At 45.0% G+C, this 23,676-nt stretch overlaps 1 protein-coding gene across 2 annotated transcripts in view; it reads left to right on the top strand.

Moving 5' to 3' along the window:
• LOC120029052 overlaps positions 1 to 19,771 on the top strand; it is a 47,425-nt gene extending 27,654 nt beyond the window's left edge. For both annotated transcript variants that reach the window (XM_038974344.1, XM_038974343.1), the window contains exons 6-7: positions 17,854 to 17,946; positions 18,096 to 19,771. In XM_038974344.1, the coding sequence (XP_038830272.1) occupies positions 17,854 to 17,946; positions 18,096 to 18,394 (392 nt within the window). In that variant the 3' untranslated portion in view covers positions 18,395 to 19,771. The remainder of the gene's footprint in view (positions 1 to 17,853; positions 17,947 to 18,095) is intronic.
• Positions 19,772 to 23,676: the final 3,905 nt, after the last annotated feature.

The following is a 23,676-nucleotide window of genomic DNA, read 5'->3' as shown; positions in this document are numbered from 1 at the left end:
TTTGTTGCGAAATAGGAAGCCGATTCTAGATTTAATATTGGATTGGAGATGTTTAATATGAGTCTGGAAGGAGAGTTTACAGTCTAGCCAGACACCTAGGTATTTGTAGTTGTCCACATATTCTGGAATACCTAGGATAGGATAAAGTAATCCTTCTAACCCCCCCCCCCCTTAAAAGAGTTAGATGCACTATTGTAAAGTGGTTGTTCCACTGGATATCATAAGGTGAATGCACCAATTTGTAAGTCGCTCTGGATAAGAGCGTCTGCTAAATGACTTAAATGTAAATGTAAATGTATTCTAAGTCAGAACCGTCCAGAGTAGTGATGCTAGTCGGGCGGGCGGATGCGGGCAGCGAACGGTTGAAAAGCAAGCATTTGGTTTTACTAGCGTTTAAGAGCAGTTGGAGGCCACGGAAAGGAGTGTTGTATGGCATTGAAGCTCGTTTGGAGGTTAGTTAACACAGTGTCAAAAGAAGGGCCAGATGTATACAGAATGGTGTCGTCTGCGTAGAGGTGGATCAGGGAATCACATGCAGCAAGAGCGACATCATTGATATATACAGAGAAAAGAGTCGGCCCAAGAATTGAACCCTGTGGTACCCCCATAGAGACTGCCAGAGGTCCGGACAACAGGCCCTCCGATTTGACACACTTCTCTGTCTGAGAAGTAGTTGGTGAACCAGGCGAGGCAGTCATTTGAGAAGCCAAGGCGGTTGAGTCTGCCGATAAGAATACAGTGGATGACAGAGTCGAAAGCCTTGGCCAGATCGATGAAGACGGCTGCACAGTACTGTCTTTTATCGATGCCGGTTATGATATCGTTTAGGACCTTGAGCGTGGCTGAGGTGCACCAGTGACCAGCTCGGAAACCGGATTGCACAGCGAAGAGAAGGTACGGTGGGATTCAAAATGGTCAGTGATCTGTTTATTAACTTGGCTTTTGAAGACATTAGAAAGGCAGGGCAGGATGGAAATAGGTCTATAACAGTTTGGGTCTAGAGTGTCTCCCCCTTTGAAGAGGGGGATGACCGCGGCAGCTTTCCAATCTTTAGGGACCTCAGACGATACGAAAGAGAGGTTGAACAGACTGGTAATAGGGGTTGCAACAATGGCGGCAGATCATTTCAGAAAGAGAGGGTCCAGATTGTCTAGCCCAGCTGATTTGTACGGGTCCAGGTTATGCAGCTCTTTCAGAACATCTGCTATCTGGATTTGGGTGAAGGAGAAGCTGGGGAGGCAGCTGCGGGGGGTGCGGAGCTGTTGGCCGGGGTTGGAGTAGCCAGGAGGAAAGCATGGCCAGCCGTAGAGAAATGCTTATTGAAATTCTCGATTTATCGGTGGTGACAGTGTTTCCTAGCCTCAGTGCAATGGCCAGCTGAGAGGAGGTGCTCTTATTCTCCATGGACTTTACAGTGTCCCAAAACTTTTTTGAGTTAGAGCTACAGGATGCAAATTTCTGTTTGAAAAAGCTAGCCTTTGCTTTCCTGACTGACTCCGTGTATTGGTTCCTGACTTCCCTGAAAAGTTGCATATCGCGGTGACTATTCGATGCTAGTGCCGTCCGCCACAGGATGTTTTTGTGCTGGTCGAGGGCAGTCAGGTCTGGAGTGAACCAAGGGCTATATCTGTTCTTAGTTCTACATTTTTTGAAAGGGGCATGCTTATTTAAGATGGTGAGGAAAGCACTTTTAAAGAACGACCAGGCATCCTCTACTGACGGGATGAGGTCAATATCCTTCCAGGATACCCGGGCCAGGTCGATTAGAAAGGCCTGCTCGCAGAAGTGTTTTAGGGAGCGTTTGACAGTGATGAGGGGTGGTCGTTTGACCGCGAACCCATCGCGGATGCAGGCAATGAGGCAGTGATCGCTGAGATCCTGATTGAAAACAGCAGAGGTGTATTTGGAGGGCAAGTTGGTCAGGATAATATCTATGAGGGTGCCCATGTTTACGGATTTAGGGTGGTACCTGGTGGGTCCCTTGATAATTTGTGTGAGATTGAGGGCATCTAGTTTAGATTGTAGGACTGCCGGGGTGTTAAATATATCCCAGTTTAAGTCACCTAACAGAACGAACTCTGAAGATAGATGGGGGGCATTCACATATGCTGTCCAGGGCACAGCTGGGAGTTGAGGGGGGTCTATAACAGACGGCAACAGTGAGAGACTTATTTCTGGAGAGATTCATTTTTAAAATTAGAAGCTCGAACTGTTTGGGCATAGACCTGGAAAGTATGACAGAACTCTGCAGGCTCTCTCTGCAGTATATTTTGGCAGTTCTATCTTGACGGAAAATGTTGTCGTTGGGGATGGAAATCTCAGAATTTTTGGTGGCCTTCCTTAGCTAGGATTCAGAAACGGTGAGGACATCAGGGTTGGCAGAGTGTGCTAAAGCAGTGAGTAAAACAAACTTAGGGAGGAGGCTTCTGATGTTAACATGCATGAAACCAAGGCTTTTTTGATTACAGAAGTCAACAAATGAGAGTGCCTGGGGACATGCAGGGCCCGGGTTAACCTCCACATCACCCGAGGAACAGAGGAGGAGTAGGATGAGGGTACGGCTAAAGGCTATCAAAACTGGCCGTCTAGTGCGTTGGGGACAGAGAATAAAAGAAGCAGATTTCTGGCCGTGGTAGAATAGATTCAGGGCATAATGTACAGACAGGGGTATGGTGGGGTGCGGGTACAGTGGAGGTAAACCCAGGCACCGAGTGATAAGAGAGGTTGCATCTCTGGACGGGCTAGTTATGCTGGGTGAGGTCACCACATATGTTGGAGGTGGAAGGTATCTGAGGGATGTTGAGTGGAACTAGGGGCTCTGCAGTAAACTAAGACAATAATAACTATCCTAAACAACAGTGTACAAGGCTAAGGCAACAACGGGTAAGACAACAGCTAATCAGCTAAGACAACAACAACAGGTAAAATGGCGATGAATTGGTAGAGAGGGTTGGTTAACTACAGTCGTGGCCAAAAGTTTTGAGAATGACACAAATATTAATTTCCACCAAGTTTGCTGCCTCAATGTCTTTAGATATTTTTGTCAGATGTTACTATGGAATACTGAAGTATAATTACAAGCATTTCATAAGTGTCAAAGGCTTTTATTGACAATTACATGAAGTTGATGCAAAGAGTCAATATTTGCACTGTTGACCCTCTTTTTCAAGACCTCTGCAATCTGCCCTGGCATGCTGTCAATTAACTTCTGGGCCACATCCTGACTGATGGCAGCCAATTCTTGCATAATCAATGCTTGGAGTTTGTCAGAATATGTGTGTTTTTGTTTGTCCACCCGCCTCAAGGATTGACCACAAGTTCTCAATGGGATTAAGGTCTAGGGGAGTTTCCTGGCCATGGACCCAAAATATCGATGTTTTGTTTCCCGAGCCACTTAGTTATCACTTTTGCCTTATGGCAAGGTGCTCCATCATGCTGGAAAGGGCATTGTTCGTCACCAAACTGTTCCTGGATGGTTGGGAGAAGTTGTTCTCGGAGGATGTGTTGGTACCATTCTTTATTCATGGCTGTGTTCTTAGGCAAAATTGTGAGTGAGCCCTCTCCCTTGGCTGAGAAGCAACCCCACACATGAATGGTCTCAAGATGCTTTACTGTTGGCATGACACAGGACTGATGGTAGCGCTCACCTTGTCTTCTCTGGACAAGCTTTTTTCCGGATGCCCCAAACAATCGGAAAGGGGATTCATCAGAGAAAAGGACTTTACCCCAGTCCTCAGCAGTCCAATCCCTGTACCTTTAGCAGAATATTAGTCTGTCCATTATGTTTTTCCTGGAGAGAAGTGGCTTCTTTGCTGCCCTTCTTGACACCAGGCCATCCTCCAAAAGTCTTCGCCTCACTGTGTGTGCAGATGCACTCACACTTGCCTGCTTCCATTCCTGAGCAAGTTCTGTACTGGTGGTGCCCCGATCCCGCAGCTGAATCAACTTTAGGAGACGGTCCTGGCGCTTTCTGGACTTTCTTGGGCTCCCTGAAGTGTTCTTCACAACAATTTAACCGCTCTCTTTGAAGTTATTGATGATCTGATAAATGGTTGATTTAGGTGCAATCTTACTGGCAGCAATATCCTTGCCTGTGAAGCCCTTTTTGTACAAAGCAATGACGACGGCACGTGTTTCCTTGCAGGTAGCCATGGCTGACAGAGGAAGAACAATGATTCCAAGCACCACCCTCCTTTTGAAGCTTCCAGTCTGTTATTCGAACACAATCAGCATGACAGAGTGATCTCCAGCCTTGTCCTCGTCAACACTCACACCTGTGTTAACGAGAGAATCACTGACATGATGTCAGCTGGTCCTTTTGTGACAGGGCTGAAATGCAGTGGAAATGTTTTTGGGGGATTCAGTTCATTTGCATGGCAAAGAGGGACTTTGCAATTAATTGCAATTCATCTGATCACTCTTCATAACATTCTGGAGTATATGCAAATTGACATCATACAAACTGAGGCAGCAGACTTTGTGAAAATGTATATTTGTGTCATTCTCAAAACTTTTGGCCACGACTGTACACACGGCCTGAGTTGGGGCCAACAGATAAACAAACAAAATCAACAAAATGGAGTACCGGGATTAATGAACAGTCCAGCAGGCATCAGCTATGTAGCCAAGTGATCATAGGGTCCAGTGAACAGCAATAGATGGAACAGGGAAGCCGCGGGGTAGTCGTTACAATGCTAGCACGCGTGAGACACAGCGTTTAAAGTTAGCAGGCCGGGGTAAGTAGAAGCGTCTGCTCCGACGTCCGGCAAAGGCCGGTTGAGGGCACAGCGGATGGCGTTAAGTCGGCGGACCAGTCGTGGTGGTACGGCGGGGCGCCGTGTCGACAAAGGGTCCAGACCAGATGGCGAAAGAGGTAATTGTAGTTGTAGTAATTTCGTTTGCTAGCCGGGAGATGAGCCTGGCTTGTGGCTAACTGGTGCTAGCTTCGGGGCAGGGGCGTTAGCCACTATAGCAACTCGGTAGCAGTGATGATCCGATGCACAGGTCCAGAGCTTACGGCAAGGATCCGGTGGAGTGGTGGATTCTAGCTGTGTTGGGGTAGAGTCCGGAAGGCATCGGCTGAGTAGCCGGGTGATCACAGAGTAGGCCGGGAGGTGGGCCTGGCTCAAGGCTAGCTTCGGGGCTGGGTCACTCGGTGGCAGCTAGCTAGCTGTGATGATCAGGAGTAATGGTCCAGGGTTTACAGCAGGAATCCGGCGTTGTAGTGGAGAAAACAGTCCGATGCTGGCAAGTATTATCCAGGCTAAACAGCTGGTGTCTGTGCAGAAGGAAAGGCCGCTAGCAGTGGCTAACAATGGGTAAATAGTTAGTAGCTAATTAGCTGGTTATCTTCTGATGGCTAGCTTCTGATGGAGGTTCTGGCTATAAGGTCTAAAAATATAGCGGATCTGTGTCACATTGGGTGAGGTGGGTTACCAGAAGGTATATTTAATTTAAACATGGAAAAGAGATTGAAAATAAATTGAAATATATACCAAAAAAAAAACGAAAAATACAAAAGTACACGAGAGGACGACAAACCACATCTGCACTGCTACGCCATCTTGGGAAAAAAAATGCATGCACGCCTCCAACTCAATCATCAAGATTGCAGACGATACAACGGTAGTAGACTTGATTACCAACAACGACGAGACAGCCTACAGGGAGGAGGTGAGGGCTCTCGGAGTGTGGTGTTAGGAAAACAACCTCTCACTCAACGTCAACAAAACAAAGGAGATGATCGTGGACTTCAAGAAACAGCAGAGGGAGCACCCCCCCATCCACATCGACGGGACAGCAGTGGAGAAGGTGTAAAGTTTTAAGTTCCTCAGCGTACACATCATGGACAAACTGAAATGTTCCACCCACACAGAGAGTGTAGTGAAGAATGTGCAACAGCGCCTCTTCATCCTCAGAAGGCTGAACAAATTTGGCTTGTCACCTAAAACCCTCACAAAGCTTTACAGATGTACAATCGAGTGCATCCTGTCGGGCTGTATCACCGCCTGGTACGGCAACTGCACCGCCCACAACCGCAAGGCTCTCCAGAGGGTGGTACGGTCTGCACAACGCATCACCGGGGGCAAACTACCTACTCTCCAGGACACCTACGGCACCCGATGTCACAGGAAGGCCAAAAAGTTCACCCAAGGACAACAACCACCCGAGCCACTGCCTGTTCACCCGCTACCATCCAGAAGGCCAGGTCAGTACAGGTGCATAAAAGCTGGGACCGAGAGACTGAAAAACAGCTTCTATCTCAAGGCCATCAGACTGTTAAACAGCCATCACTAGCACAGAGAGGCTGCTGCCTACATACAGACTTGAAATCATTGGCCACTTTAAATAATGAAACACCAGTCACTTTAATAATGTTTACATGTCTTGCATTGCTTATCTCATATGTATATTCTGTATTATATTGCATCTTAGCCTATGCTGCTCTGTCATTGCTCATCCATATATTTATATATTCTTATTCCATTCCTTTACTTAGATTTGTGTGTATTAGGTATTTGTTAGATATTACTCGTTAGATGTTGCTGCACTGTCGGGACTAGAAGCACAAGCATTTCGCTACACCCGCAATAACATCTGCTAACCATGTGTATGTGACCAATAAAATGTGATGCCTTCTCATCTTTAGTCTAACCCAGGATATTGACAGCTGAGAGGTCTAGGAGGTATGTTCTGTACTGTAGCACACTTCTGCCATTGACTTCAACTAATTAGGTTCTCCAACCTAAAGCTTTCTCCAACATAATAGACTCATTCCATTACTCTCGGTTTCTGATCAAATTTCCTGAGCATTATTCAAGTAAACACAGAAACAGCTCTTAAAACTGGTGTGTGTGCTTAATTATACTTGTTGGGGACCAGAAGTCCCCACAAGAATAGTAAACAAACAAAAATTTGACCAACTGGGGACATTTTGTTGGTCCCCACAAGGTCAAATGCTCTTTCTATGGAGTTTAGGGTTAAGGTTAGAATTAGTGTTAGGATAAGAATTAGGTTTAGGAGCTAGGGTTAGTTTTAGGGTTAGGTTTTTGATTTAAGGTTAGTGTTAAGGAAAATAGGGTTTTGAATGGGACTGAATTGTGTCCCCCCACAAGGTTAGTTGTACAAGACTGTGTGTGTGTGTGTGGGGGGGGGGGGGGGGGGGGGGGTTGTGCGTGTGTGTGCGTGCGTGTGTCCATAGGGTGGTGTGACTGAGACCAGAGTGTCAGCTGCTCATCACATCAAAGGGTTGTTGGCCTTCCTGAAAGAACCCTGTCAACACACACAACACCTTGTTCCTGAGACCCCCCCCCCCCCCGTCTGCCTCCCCGTGCTCCTCACGCTAAACAATTGTCAGGTAAGGCGGGCGTGGTCTGTGTCCCCAAGGACTGCGAGGAGACAAAGGGCCCACCGCACAGAGAGACAGACAGGAAGAGGTCGCCCACTTATCCTACAGTGACCAGTCACACATGCACGCACACACATCCGACAGTAGCACTTTAACTTTTTCCACATTTTGTTGTGTTACAAAGTGGGATTAAAATGGATTGAAACCTTTTTTTAACAATCTACACAAAATAGTGTGGTAGGGTATTTGTTTTATTTTTTCAAGCAAAGTATAAGGGAGTTTTACTCCAGTCTGGTAGGTGGCGGTAATGCAACATATATTGGATGCCAACTGCCGTTAAACCTCATCTAAGAAGGTCAACAACCAACTTGACAGAGATTGAAGCATTTTTTAAATAATAATGTGCAAATATTGTACAATCCAGGTGTGCAAAGATCTTAGAGACTTACCCAGAAAGACTCTTGGGTTGAATACTTATATAGTCAAGATATATTTGTGTTTTATTTCTGAAAAATAAAACGCTAATAAACTCAGCCAGAAAAGAAAGGTCCCTTTTTCAGGACCCTGTCTTTCAAAGACAATTCGTAAAAATCCCAATAACTTCACAGATCTTCATTGTGAAGGGTCTAAACACTGTTTCCCATGCTTGTTCGATGAACCATAAACAATTAATGAACATGCACCTGTGGACACTAACGGCTTACAGACGGTAGGCAATTAAGGTCACAGTTACGAAAACTTAGGACACTAAAGAGGCCTTTCTACTGACTCTGAAAAACACCAAAAGAAAGATGCCCAGGGTCCCTGCTCATCTGCGTGAACGTGCCTTAGGCATGCTGCAAGGAGGCATGAGGACTGCAGATGTCGCCAGGGCAATACATTGCAATGTCCATACTGTGAGACGCCTAAGACAGCGCTACAGGGAGACAGGACGGACAGCTAATCGTCCTCGCAGTGGCAGACCACGTGTAACAACACCTGCACAGGATCGGTACATCCGAACATCACACCTGCGGGACAGGTACAGGATGGCAACAACAACTGCCGAGTTACACCAGGAACGCACAATCCCTCCATCAGTGCTCAGACTGTCCGCAATAGGCTAAGAGAGGCTGGACTGAGGGCTTGTCCTCACCAGACATCACCGGCAACAACGTAGCCTATGGGCACAAACCCACAGTCGCTGGACCAGACAGGACTGGCAAAAAGTGCTCTTCAATGACGAGTCACAGTTTTGTCTCACCAGGGGTGATGGTTGGATTCATGTTTATCGTCGAAGAAATGAGCGTTACACCAAGGTCTATACTCTGGAGCGGGATCGACTTGGAGGTGGATGGTCCGTCATGGTCTGGGGTGGTGTGTCACAGCATCATCGGACTGAGGTTGTTGTCATTGCAGGCAATCTCAACGCTGTGCGTTACAGGGAAGACATCCTCCTCCCTCATGTGGTATCCTTCCTGCAGGCTCATCCTGACATGACCCTCCAGCATGACAAAGCCACCAGCAATACTGCTCGTTCTGTGCGTGATTTCCTGCAAGACAGGAATGTCAGTGTTCTGCCATGGCCAGCGAAGAGCCCGGATCTCAATCCCATTGAGCACATCTGAGACCTGTTGGATCGGAGGGTGAGGGCTAGGGCCATTCCCCCCAGAAATGTCCAGGAACTTGCAGGTGCCTTGGTGGAAGAGTGGGGTAACATCTCACAGCAAGAACTGGCTAATCTGGTGCAGTCCATGAGGAGGAGATGCACTGCAGTAATTCATGCAGCTGGTGGCCACACCAGATACCAACTGTTATTTTTGATTTTTCCCCCCCTTTGTTCAGGGACACATTATTCAATTTCTGTTAGTCACATGTCTGTGGAACTTGTTCAGTTTATGTCTCAGTTGTTGAATCTTATGTTCATACAAATATTTACACATGTTAAGTTTGCTGAAAATAAATGCAGTTGACAGTGAGAGGACATTTCTTTTTTTGCTGAGTTCATATCTTGATTAGAAAAGTATTCAATCCAAGTCATCACGTTAGAATCACCTTTGGCAGCGATTACAGCTGTGAGTCTTTCTGGGTAAGTCTCTAAGATCTTTGCACACCTGGATTGTACAATATTTGCACATTATTATTTAGAAAATGCTTCAATCTCTGTCAAGTAGGTTGTTGACCTTCTTCGATGAGGTTTAACGGCGGTTGGCATCCAATATATGTTGCATTACCACCACCTACTAGACTGGAGTAAAACTCCCTTTATACTTTGCTTGAAAAAAAGAATAAACAAATACCCTACCGTGTAACAGTACACTCACAAAAAAAAAACACACAAAAAACACCACCCTACTCCACTATTTAAATCAATTTAGTCCTACCTCATGTCAACAACCTGAAAAGGATGGGACACCACCACTTAACCCCCACAGGATGGTTGAGCTAAAGTAGGCTAATGTAATTAGCATGAGGTTGTAAGTGACATGACAATTTACCAGGACATAGACATATCTGATATGGGCAGAAAGCTTAAATTCATATTAATCTAACTGCACTGTCTAATTTACAGTAGCTATTACAGTGAAATAATACCATTCTATTGTTTGAGGAGAGTGCACAATTATGAACTTGAAAATGTACTAATAAATCAATTAGGCACATTTGGGGAGTCTTAATACAACATTTTGAGCAGATATACAATGGTTCATTGGATCAGTCTAAAACTTTGCACATACACTGCTGCCATCTAGTGGCCAAAATCTCAATTGTGCCTGGGCTGGTATAACACATTATGGCCTTTCTCTTGCATTTCAAAAGATACCGGTACAAAAAAACTAAAACAAAAAAGAAATGATTTGCATTATCTTTTACCAGATCTAATGTGTTATATTCTCCAACATTAATTTCACATTTCCACAAACTTCAGTGTTTCCTTTCAAATTGTAACAATAATATGCATATCCTTGCTTCAGGTCTTGAGCTACGTTAGATTTTGGTATGTCATTTTAGGATAAAATTGAAAAAAAGGGGCGGATCCTTAAGAGGTTTTAACACACCCTGATACTCTTCTGATGTCAAGTCTCACACACCCAAATACTTCTATGCTGCTGCCACCACAACCTCAATTTTCTGCGACTTACATTCCATCCCTGCAGTACAGTTGATAACCATTGCTAAAAATGCTAAAAATCCAATCTTACTGAAACATAAATCACTTGTTAGCCACAAGTGATATGTTTCAGTAAGATTGGATTTTTAGCATTTTTAGCAATTAAAAATTGCCTAAAATGACATACCCAAATCTAACTGCCTGTAGCTCAGGACCTGAAGCAAGGATATGCATATTATTGATACCATTTGAAAGGAAACACTTTGAAGTTTGTGGAAATGTGAAATTAATGTAGGAGAATATAACACATTAGATCTGGTAAAAGATGATACAAAGAAAAAAACATGTTTTTTTTGTGTTTTTTTTATCCCTCTGTATTGGTACAGATCTACTACTTACACCACTCCTCTCAGGATCCCTCCCCCTAAACCCATCTTCCTCTACTTTCTTCACTGCCTCAGCATATGACTTATGCTCTACTCTAACCCTGGAAACCTCAACCTGCCTCTCTCGCACGGGACATTTCTGATCCCCAGTCCCATAGGCACCCCTACAATTAACACATTCCACTACTTTCCCCAATGCTACACATTCCTTTGTCTCATGCCCTTCTACACACTGCTCACACCTAAGAACCTCCCTCCTACACACTGCTGCCACATGCCCATAAGCTTGACACATGTAACAACTTAGTGCATTTGGCACAAAAGCTTGTACAGGATAACATATATCCTAACATCAAATCAAACTTTATTTGCCACACGCGCCAGTACAGTTCAAGAAGAAGAAAATATTTACCAAGTAGGCTAAAATAAAAAGTAATAATAAAAAGTAACACAATAACGAGGCTATATACAGGGGGCACTGGTACCGATTCAGTGTGCGGGGGTACAGGCTAGTTGAGGTAATCTGTAAATGTAGGTGGGGGCGAAGTGACTATGCATAGGTAACAAACAAACAGCGAGTAGCAGCAGTGTACAAGAGGGGGGGGGGGATTCAATGTAAATTGTCTGGTGGCGATTTTTATGAGTTGTTCAGCAGTCTAATGGCTTGGGGGTAGAAGCTGTTGAGGAGCCTTTTGGTCCTAGACTTGGTGCTCCGGTACCGCTTGCTGTGCAGTAGCAGAGAAAACAGTCTATAACTTAGGTGACTGGAGTCTCTGACAATTTTATGGGCTTTCCTCTGACATCACCTATTATATAGGTCCTGCATGGCAGGAAGCTTGTCCCCAGTTAAGTACTGGGCCGTCCGCACTACCCTCAGTAGCGCCTTACGGTCAGATGCCGAGCAGTTGCCATACCAGGCGGGGATGCAACTGGTCAGGATGCTCTCGATGGTGCAGCTGTAGAACCTTTTGAGGATCTGGGGGCCCATTCCATATCTTTTCAGTCTCAGGAGGGGGAAAAGGTTTTGTCGTGCCCTCTTCACGACTGTCTTGGTATGTTTGGACCATGATAGTTCATTGGTGATGTGGACACCAAGGAACTTTAAACTCTCGACCCGCTCCACTACAGCCCCGTCAATGTTAATGGGGGCTTGTTCGGCCCGCCTTTTCCTGTAGTCCACGATCAGCTCCTTTGTCTTGCTCACATTGAGGGAGAAGTTGTTGTCCTGGCACCACACTGCCAGTTCTCTGACCTCCTCCCTATAGGCCGTCTCTTCGTTGTTGGTGATCAGGCCTACCACTGTTGTGTCGTCAGCAAACTAAATGATGGTGTTGGAGTCGTGTTTGGCCACGCAGTCATGGGTGAACAGAGAATACAGGAGGGGACTAAGTACACACCCTTGAGGGGCCTCAGTGTTAAGGACCAGCGTGGCAGACGTGTTCTTGCCTACTCTTACCACCTGGGGGCGGCCCGTCACGAAGTCCAGGATCCAGTTGCAGAGGGAGGTGTTTGGTCCCAGAGTCCTTAGCTTAGTGATGAGCTTCGTGGGCACTATGGTGTTGAACGCTGAGCTGTAGTCGGTGAACAGCATTCTCACATAGGTGTTCCTTTTGTCCAGGAAAGAAAGGGCGGTGTGGAGTGCGATTGAGATTGCGTCATCTGTGGATCTGTTGGGGCGGTATGCGAATTGGAGTGGGTCTAGGGTGTCCGGGAGGATGCTGTTGATGTAAGTCATGAGCAGCCTTACAAAGCACTTCATGGCTACTGACGTGAGTGCCACGGGGCGGTAATCATTTAGGCAGGTTACCTTCGCTTCCTTGGGCACAGGGACTATGGTGGTCTGCTTGAAACATGTAAGTATTACAGACTCGGTCATGGAGAGGTTGAAAATGTCAGTGAAGACACTTGGTCTGCGCATGATTTGAGTACAGGTCCTGGTAATCCATCTGGCCCAGCGGCTTGGTGAATGTTGACCCGTTTAAAGGTTTTGTTCACATGGGCTACCGAGAGCGTTATCACACAGTCATCCAAAACAGCTGGTGCTCTCGTGCATGCTTCAGTGTTGCTTGCCTCGAAGCGAGCATAAAAATACATTTTGCTTGTCTGGTAGGCTCGCGTCACTGGTCAGCTTGCGTCTGGGTTTCTCTTTGTAGTCCGTAATAGTTTTCAAGCCCTGCCACATCTGATGAGCGTCAGAGCCGGTGTAGTAGGATTCAATCTTAATCCTGTATTGATGCTCTGCTTGTTTTATGGTTCGTCTGAGGGCATAGTGGGATTTCTTATAAGCGTCCGGATTAGTCTCCCGCTCCTTGAAAGAGGTGGCTCTAGCCTTTAGCTCAATGTGGATGTTGCCTGTAATCTATGGCTCCTGGTTGGGATGTGTACGTACAGTCACTGTGGGGATGACGTCATTGATGCAGTTATTGATGAAGCCGATGACTGACGTGGTGTATTCCTCAATGCCATTGGATGAATCCCGGAACATATTCCAGTCTGTGTTAGCAAAACAGTCCAGTCGTGTAGCATCCGCGTCATCTGACCACTTCCTGCTTTAGTTTTTGCTTGTAAGCAGGAATCAGGAGGATAGAATTGTGGTCAGATTTGCCAAATGGAGGGCTGGAAAGAGCTTTGTATGCTTCTCTGTGTGTGAAGTAAAGGTGGTCTAGGATTTTTTTTCCCCCTGGTTGCACATGTGACATTCTGGTAAAAATTTGGTAAAACTGATTTAAGTTTGCCTGCATTAAAGTCCCTGGCCACTAGGAGCACCGCTTCTGGGTGAGCATTTTCTTCTTTGTGGCCTTATAGAGTTGGTTGAGAGCGGTCTTAGTGCCAGCTTTGCTTTGTGGTGGTAAATAGACGGCTATGAATAATACAGATGAGAACTCTCTTGGTAGATAGTGTGGTCGACAGCTGACTACCTCAGGCGAGCAATACCTCAAGACTTCTTTAATATTAGACATTGCGCACCAGCTGTTTTTGACAAAAAGACACACACCCCCACCCCTGGTCTTACCAGAGGTAGCGTCTCTGTTCTGCCGGTGCATGGAAAATCCCGCCAGTTCTATATTGTCCGTTTCTTCGTTCAGCCACGTCTCGGTGAAACTTAATATGTTAGTTTTTAATGTCCCGTTGGTAGGATAATCTTAATCGTAGGTCATCAATTTTATTTTCTAACGATTGCACGTTAACAAGGAGAATGGAAGGCATTGGGAGTTTACTCGCTCGCCTCCGGATTCTCAGAAGGATCCCTGATCTGCGTCCCCTTTTCCTGGCATCTTATCTTCACGCAAAAGGCGTGGATCTGGGCCTGTTCCAGTGAAAACGGAATATCCTTCAATAAGTAAAAAAATAAGTTAAACAAAAAATATATAAATTGCGCAATTGTTTGGGAGAATGTAAAACGTCAGCCATGTTCTTGGGCGCCATCTTCGCAGTTCACTTTTTCAGGCACAGATTCAACCTCTAAACTCAAAAGAACAGACAATGGCTTCTGTTTCACCACTCACGCCACCCTGTCTGCTTGGCACCAAATGACAAGCATCACAAACACCGGGAATCTTCCCCTTCAGTTGGTCAACTTTTACATTTACTACCAATAGTTGCCCTTGGCGAGGCATTGGAAAACCTCCCTGTTCTTTGTGGTTGAAATTCACTGCTCGACTTAGGGACCTTACAGATAACTGAATGTGAGCGGTATAGACAGTAGATGAGATAGTAATTAAAAAATCATGTTAAACACTATTATGGCCACTAACTGTGGATAAGAGCGTCTGCTAAATTACTAAAATGTCACATGTAAAAGTCACAGAGCTAGTCCATGCAATTTATGTGACTTAAGCAAATGTATTACTCCTAAACTTTAGGCTTGCCGTAAAAGGGACTGAATACTTATTGACGCAAGACATTTCAGCATTTCATTTTGAATTAATTTGTAAAAAAATTTTTTTAAACAATCCCACTGACATTATGGGGTATTGTGTGTAGACCAGTGACAACAAATCCAAACTGTAACACAACATAATATGAGAAATGTAAAGGGATGTGAATACTTTCCAAAGGCACAGTACATGGCCTTGCATAGGCTCAAATGCAGAACATTCACACCCCTAACATCAATACAACTGTAACATATTCCAAGTCAGAGATTCTAGGCACATTTATAAAGCCTAGCCGAACACAAACCAGCTGGAAACTAAAGGGCATTAAAGGCATAACTTTACAAAAACATTTGGAATGTTGTCAAACAGATAACACAGAAGTGTTGTGTTGCATTTGGTTCTCACTACTATTAACCACACCTCAAACATTTCTTCTCAATCAGACTGCATGGTCCCCAAAATGGTTGCCCACATGAGCATAACAGCCGGGCACAGCAATAAAGCCCGGCACACATTCTACACAGGACCATCTAGAAAAAGTTGAAAGCGTCACCAGGTGCAAAGGTGGTTTCATACCTTTTACATGTTCCCCACTAATTAGGGTCATCCTTACAGAATCTTTGGTTCCTTCCCTGTCACACAAACAATTTGAAACACTAAAACTGTTTCATTGGCCTTATGTGACAATGGACTCCATTTTGTGGTCTATCGGCGCCATCTGGTGGCTGAATAAGCTAAACACAAGGTGCAGGAAAAGTATAAAGAGATTAAACACATGTACCGAGAGAAGACCCCAGTAGTAAAAGGAGAAACAGACTACGGTAAACGTTTACAAAATAAAATACACATGTAATAAGAATATGGCACGGCTTATTTTACAATACCAAACGCAGGACGGCGCTGCAATAATATATTTCCCAACATTGTGCACGGGAGCACCACCTCCTTCCGTGTGTCGTTTGCAGTGTGAAAGTTCATAGGGCATGCAAAGGTCGTGTTTTTAGTTAGCAATGGCTGCCTTGAGTTGGTTTACGTGCAGACAGCTGCCGCGGATTGCATCTCAGTTCGCCCGGGTTGTGAAACACGTCAGGCCGCAGTACCTCGGAGGACTGCCGGCGAGGAGAGTCCACGGGTCTTCGCGGAAATGGGTGGTTGAGAAGGAGCAATGGGGCAAGGCTCGGATTCCCGAGTATCATCAGCTGACAGAACTCGATAAGGCGGATGCCTTGGTAAATTACAATGAATATACGCCTGCATTACAGAAATGATTTGTGTGTGCTGACATCAACCACCTTTCTAAATCACTGGTATTTTTCTTATTGTTTGCTCTGCAGATGCTGAGAAAGTCCCACGAAACCGGTAACTGCACATCTACAGTGCATTCGGAATGTATTCAGACCCCTTGACTTTTCCCCATTTTGTTACGTTACAGCCTTATTCTAAAATGGATGAAATTACCACCTCCCCTGCCGCAAATCTACACACAACACCCCATAATGACAAAGCAAAAACAGGTTTAGATATTTTTTCAAATTTATCAAATAAATTTTAAAAACTGATTACATTTACCTAAGTATTTAGACTGTTTACGCAGTACTTTGTTGAAGTACCTTTGGCAGTGATTACAGCCTTGAGTCTTCTTGGGTATGACGCTACAAGCTTCTCCCATTCTTCTCAAGCTGACAGGTTAGATGGGGAGCGTCGCTTCACAGCTATTTTCAGATTGAGTTCAAGTCTGGGCTCTGGCTGGGCCACTCAAGGACGTTCAGAGACTTGTCCCGAAGCCACGTCTACGTTGTCTTGGCTGTGTGCTGGCGGTTGTTGTCATGTTGGAAGGTGAACCTTCGCCCCAGTCTGAGGTCCTGAGCACTCTGGAGCAGGTTTTCATCAAGGATCTCTGTACTTTGCTCCGTTCATCTTTCCCTCGATCCTGACTAGTCTCCCAGTCCTTGCCACTGAAAAACATCTTCACAGTATGATGCTGCCACCACCATGCTTCCCCGTAGGGATGATGCTAGGTTTCCTCCAGACGTGACACTTGGCATTCAGGCCAAAGAGTTCGGTCTTGGTTTCATCAGACCAGAGAATCTTGTTTCTCATTGTCTGAGTCCTTTAGGTGCCTTTTAGCAAACTCCATGTGGGCTGTCATGTACCTTTTACTGAGGAGTGGCTTCCGTCTCGCCACTACCATAAAGGGCTGATTGGTGGAGTGCTGCAGAGATGGTTGTCCTTCTGGAAGGTTCTCCCATCTCCACAGAGGGACCATCTGGGTTTTTGCTTACGTCCCTGACCAAAGCCGTTCTCCCCTGATTGCTCAGTTTGTCCGGGCAACCACCTCTAGGAAGCGCCTTGGTGGTTCCAAACTTCTTCCATTTAAGAATGATGGAGGCCACTGTATTCTTGGGGACCTTCAATGCTGCAGAAATGTTTTGGTACCCTTCCCCAGATCTGTGCCTCGACACAATCCTTTTTCAGAGCTCTACAGACAATTCCTTCGACCAACATGATTTGGGTTTTTGCTAACACATGCTCTGTCAACTGTGGGACCTTTTCTATAGACCGGTGTGTGACTTTCCAAATAATGTCCAATCAATTGAATTTACAACAGGTGGACTCTAATCAAGTTGTAGAAACATCTCAAGGATGATCAATGGAAACAGGATGCACCTGAGCTCAATTTAGTCTCCTAGCAAAGGGTCTTAATACTTTTGTAAATAAGGTATTTCATTTTTTTTATTTGTAATAAATGTGCAAACATTTCTTAAAACCTGTTTTCACTTTGTCATTATGGGGTATTGATTGGGGAAAAACATAGTTTATCAATTTCAGAATAAGGCTGTAACGTAACAATGTGGAAAAAGTCAAGGGGTCTGAATACTTTCCGAAGGCCCTGTAGATTAGGAAGAGGTTTAAAGACAGGCTATTTGTTTAATTACTATGCTATGCATTTTGTTAGAATTCCTGTTGGCACAGTTAGATTAGTTATTGTAGTGTAAGACGATCTGCATGCGTCTCTAGGCTATGTTTACACATCTGAATCCAGGATCTTCAGCGACATGGGAGAAGCTCCTGACTGCAAACACTGATAGGGTTAGAGGAAGGGATGAGGGGTTGTTTTCAGACTGGGATCTCCGTGTTGTTCTGTTCTAGGTTTCCTGTCTTGGTTCCGTAACGGACTCCTGGCCACCGGTATCGGGGTCATCGCTTTCGTCCAGAGTGACGTAGGACGAGAAGCAGGCTATGGTAAGGAGGCTAGGAGGGCCAGGGCCCAGGCTCTATTCTATTGCAGCGAAGCATAATTATCAGAACAGTCCTTAACGTTGCTGAAACACACCCATTATAAATATGCTACTATCGGTCATCAATCTTTCCGCCTCTCTCTCTTCCCCCAGCCTTCTTCATCCTGGGTGGTGTGTGTGTATCGTTCGGCGGGGTGTCCTACGTGGGCAGCCTGTTTTCCCTGAGGAGGATGATGCTTCTCTCGCTGCCTGCCGTGCTGCTGAATGTTGCTGTGGTGAGCAGCATCGCCCTCTTCTGGCTGTGTGCGGTATCGCTCTACATCGGACGCCTGGAGGTGGCGATTATACATGAGGGTGACGATGACGGAGGGGAGTGCCCAGACTGTCGCGACCGCTGCAACCACTCCCATGGCGACAGGCACCACGGCAACGACAAAGGCCAAGACAAGTAGAGCGCTTGAGTGGCAAAGGTGACGAAGTGCGTGTTTGATTCTTTGTGTGTGAGTGAGACGGAGAGGACTGATGGGGAGTGTGTATGACACTCAAAGACACGTGGGTACAAAGGGGATCAGTGAAAGGCATGATTTGGTTCTGTCCTCTGTGATAGTCGTTTGTGTGGGTGGGTGATTGTCTTAAATTGCTGTGATAGGTATCAGATGGGGCGGCAGGTAGCCTAGTGGTTAGAGTGTTGGACTTGTAACCGAAAGGTTGTAAGTTCGAATCCCCGAGCTGACAAGTAATCTGTCGTCCTGCAGTTAACCCACTGTTCCTAGGCCGTCATTGAAAATAAGGATTTGTTCTTAACAGACTTGCCTAGTTAAATAAAGATAATATCAGATGGTAGATAAAAACTAAATGTAGTTTTATTTTACACACACACACACACACACACACACACTGTGAGAGTGCCTCATTTGAGTTTATTTACTCCTGATCATGTTTACTTTATGAATCAAAGAGCCCTGTACAATTCCTAAGCCATACTCTGAGCCAGCCCATGCTGTGTTCACCTAAATATGCTTTTGATTGATGCTATTTTTTTTTAATATCAGTCCATATCATCAAATATCATCCATACAAAGGACTACTTGGATTCTTTGTAGTAATCCTGGTGACGTAGAATGAGGAGATGTATGTAGCCTGTGTTGACGTGTTGAATGGATGAACTAGGCCTATGTGAATTGAACGATATAGGGTATAAATAGGTCATCAACAATGGTCTATCTTTCTGGAATTCGATGTCTCTGTATGCGTGTAAGTCTGTGGGTTTTTCTTTTAATGTGTTTGTTCTGTACTTACAGATTTGAACAGATTTAGTTTTTTTTAACCCATTTTGGCTTACATTTTTCCAAAGGGTTTTGTGATTCATATGGCAAATAGCACTTTGCCAGTTTTTTATTTTTGTCATGAGTTGTAATCACTTTTTAATAAACATGTTCAATGCAATCTTGAATTCAATATTCGATTTCTATAGAGTAGTTGAACTGTAGAGTAACGATATTTCATACCTTTAGTCAATTGAGGGTTGATCGTTTGGAGCTACAACTTAATCAAAATACCAACCTTAAGAAACTATACAATTTGTATAACCTGTATGTTTTGTTAGCCTGTAGCCTGAGCTACCATCCTGACCTGACCGCTGCGCTACAGAACATTAGCATGCGAGACCTGGATGGTGGAACGAGGCGAGTTAAGTCTCTGGGTTAGAGATTAATCTGTATTGCAGTGTGATGTATTTGATTTCTGCATGGCCTTCAGTAAAACTTATTGTACAGCATTAGACTTTATGTATGTATGAATATGTACATAAACACAGTTACAAAATCAAACTGGTGTTGTGTGTTTGACCCCTACGTGAAAAGACGACTGTATGTTTGTGGTCAATACTTAAAGGTGCTACACAGGATGAAATCAAATGAAAATTGCATTGTAATTTCAGAAAATGTCCATAATATGTTTCACTTAATACTTACCCACCGTTGCTGTTCTGACTTTGTGGCTGTGTTATATTGCGGAAATCGCTGTGTCATGGTTGTTAAAATTCGACACTGTTTGCTCAATTTCAGTTTGTGTGAGCAAATAAGCACTGAATAGTGTAGGGAATCATTGTATCTAAATCGCAGTGAAATAATATTTTCAATAACAAATATCGTTTTTACAACTGTTGGAACAAACCCACAAGTAAAAGGCTCAACTTGCATATTCGAATTTCTGAAATTACAATGCAAAAATTACTAAATATCCTATGTGCAGCACCTTTTTAAAGAGATCAGAATTTTGCGTACACAAATGTAGGGTTAGCTATCGGATTTGACACCATAGAAATGGAATAAGAATACGGAATAAGAATGGCTGACATTCCCTTCATTCGTCTTGTGTAGTTCCTGTCACTCAACCAAGCATTGATGCCATGTACTCCTCCATCCTCCTCTCTGGGTACACTACACACAGAGCAGCACCTCCCGTGCTGTCTGGATAACACCGCGGGAGGGGGATTATAAGGATCACGGAGTAGGTTACAGGCCCTGGTGCGGGTTATCTCGCATCCATCGATTCACTGGAGAGATGAGAAGGTTCAGGTCGAGGCGAGAGCTGCTGAGACTCACCTCGCTGTCCTGAGGTTGGAAGCCCATCCAGTGCTTCTTACTAACCATCCCTCTCTTTCCTTCTCTTTCTCTCCACCACTCCACCCCAGGCGTTTTGGCGCAGTTAGTTTCTCATGCAGGGTGTGTCCGGGTGCTGCATCGTGCCCCCCCTCCCTTCTCCTCGGCTGCGTCTGACTGCGCAGGCAGCTCTGTTTGGCATGCAGGCGGCTCCTGGGGCCTGGCGCGTCTAAAGGGCATGGCGCCAAGCAGCACGCACCCACACTGACAAACACCCGGACCATGGACTGACTCACAACATCACCAACCCACCTCACGGCACCATGGCAGGTTATAGATGAGCGTATTACCCTCCCCTCACGACCTGGACAGAATAGAGGAGGGATGGGGCTGTAGCAGTGAAAGAATGAGTGGAACAGGTGGTGTGGGTGGGGATGGAGAGACTGAAGGAGGAGGGTTGATAGTGTAAAATGAGTGGTAAGATTGAGGGAAGATAAGAGGTGGAGAACAGAGGGGGTGGGGCACGTTGAAAAGTGGTGTTGAGGGTGGTGTAGTTGGGGATAGGATGTATGGAGGGAGGGAGGGAGGAGAGGGGGTGTAAAGGAAAGGGGGGGTCTACCTTAAGTTCTCACTCAAATATTTCCTCTCATGTTTTCTGTTTCAGTGTCAAGCCCATGTGGCCAAGGTACTATTTCCCAAGAGACCGCAGCTCTGTTTCAGGGGCTGAGATAAGCCTTCAAAGTCACTGACAGACAGACAGCCAGGGCGTAGGGTTGAGGAGAGACGCCCATGTCCCCACAAACTCACAATCCCTATCTGAGATGTAGAGGCACACCTTCACACCCACCATGGAACAGGCTATCAGCTGAAGAGCTCACTCCTGAGAAGGCAAGAGATAAAGGAGGAACCTGAGGTCATTTCTTAGCTCTCTTTACACACGCGCACGTACACTCACATTTTCTCCCCAACAACTGCTCTTGCTTAGTATGCGCTTCCTTTGGTCTTGAGGAGGAATGATCCTCACTCTAATGAACTGGGGCCTGCCACTTGAATGTAAAACAGGATTCAACCCGTCTTCAATGTCAGAGCCCCTCCCTAGGGCTGCCTGGAACAACACAACACCCGCTCTGAAACATACACACGTACGGCCCCTCGGTAACACACACACATGCTCGCATTCGCGCACACACAGATACACCGGCCATTCGCACAACACACTGTATGCATACACACGGCCTCAGGCAGACAGACACAGGCACTCACGCACACAGGCATACACACACAAACACTGCCTCAGTCACACACATGCAGACGCGCACACACACACACACACCCTTTGTCTAAATCTTCAGAGCCATTACTAAGAGAGCTTTGGCTCATAAACCTGTATATACAGTATACTGTCTAACGGGCATGTTTTCTCTGCACCACATCAGGCCAGGGTCACTCAAACCTGGTCTACAGGGACCAATATGGATGATGGATTTAACATCAGGTACTTTTTCATGAACATTGTTATGCACCCGTGTGCGGGGCAGGTATAGATAAACTCAGCCATCACCTTCATCTTTCAATGTCTCGAGACATAAAGTCGAGATGACTTGAGACACAGGCATTTTAAGACATCTTGAGGTACATTCTGAAGGCATGTTTTTAGACAGGCAGTAGCCCGGCCCACTCTTACCGACAGTCAGTCAGACACAAGAAGGAAATAAGAAAACTTTCTTGTACTCCTCTTATGGAATATTTTATTATCGTCATCAGTATCATAGTATTTATACATTGGTTCGTTTTAATTTGAAGATCAGAAGGGGATGGTAATATTCAGAAATATTTGAACAGAAAGGGGTTAGAGTCACTGATGAAGCAGGTACGTTTAAAAAAAAAAATCTGGTGTTATTGTTGTAGAGCCAGTGGAATTACAACCGACGCACAGACGAACAGACATACAGACGGACAGACATCCCCTCGTATGACAGACATGGTCCTATACAGCTGACATCCGACCCCGTCCATCAGTAATTCTTCATCTATAACCAGGACAGCGATTTAAGATTGGGACATTTTAATCTCTAGAATTTCAGTTTGCGATGATGATCTTTCTCTTATGACCTCATAATATTTGGGATGGGATTTCTGGAGATGAGTATAAAAATGGATATCTTTGATATGATTTAATATATGTTTTCCACCCCACCTCTAATGACCTAATATGGATGTTTCCGGACAACCACTTTGAGAACAAAAAGCTACAGTTCTTATTTTATTGACCACAACTGTACTAAATCCCCATGGTCATATTTGAATGACAACACGTTTAATGACCGCGTTTTAAACTCCCGTGGTCTTTCTTTAATGACCCTACATTTTGTGGTCCGTTTGTGGTATTCATCATGACCACTCTGTTATTTAACCCTTAACGCACACAAGGACATTCAAAAGTGCTATGTGTTCATAACAAATTTCAGTAAGTGCTCGGACAAATGTGAATAATTAAAAAAAATACCCCCCCCCACCCCTCCCCAAACCCTTTACTATGAATACATTTGTAGAGGGCTTCTGAATTAAACTGTGGCATTTCCCAAAGTATGTTCTCTAGTATAAGACAATAGTTTTTACACCTCTCCCACTTCACCGTATGGCAACAACATGACAATATAATAGGACTATGGCTTTCATCTCAAACCCAGCACAGCCCAGCGTCTTTCACTTTCACAACACTTCATTCTGTAGGATCGTTTTCAGTTTTTACAAGACTGAAAACATTACAAAGTGACCAGCCAGTAGAGGTATTGTACGCCCACCTCCCATGCCTTTCTTTCCCAGACGACATCGTGACAGAACAGCCTCAGAGTGGAATGGAATGTATCTGAGACTCCCCTCACTCTGTGCTTTCACAGTTTTTAACCCTCTTCAGTTTTTAACCCTCTTCAGTGTTTAACCCTCTTCAGTTTTTAACCCTCTTCAGTTTTTAACCCTCTTCAGTTTTTAACCCTCTTCAGTTTTTAACCCTCTTCAGTTTTTAACCCTCTTCAGTTTTTAACCCTCTTCAGTTTTTAACCCTCTTCAGTTTTTAACCCTCTTCAGTTTTTAACCCTCTTCAGCGAGGTTCACATTGTGGGAGGAAGGAT

Source organism: Salvelinus namaycush, chromosome 34 (genome assembly GCF_016432855.1).
Source record: "Salvelinus namaycush isolate Seneca chromosome 34, SaNama_1.0, whole genome shotgun sequence".
In the NCBI taxonomy this organism is placed as follows: Eukaryota; Metazoa; Chordata; class Actinopteri; order Salmoniformes; family Salmonidae; genus Salvelinus; species Salvelinus namaycush.
The sequence above is the reverse complement of the archived record's forward strand: the minus strand, read 5'-3'. Positions and strand labels throughout refer to the sequence as shown.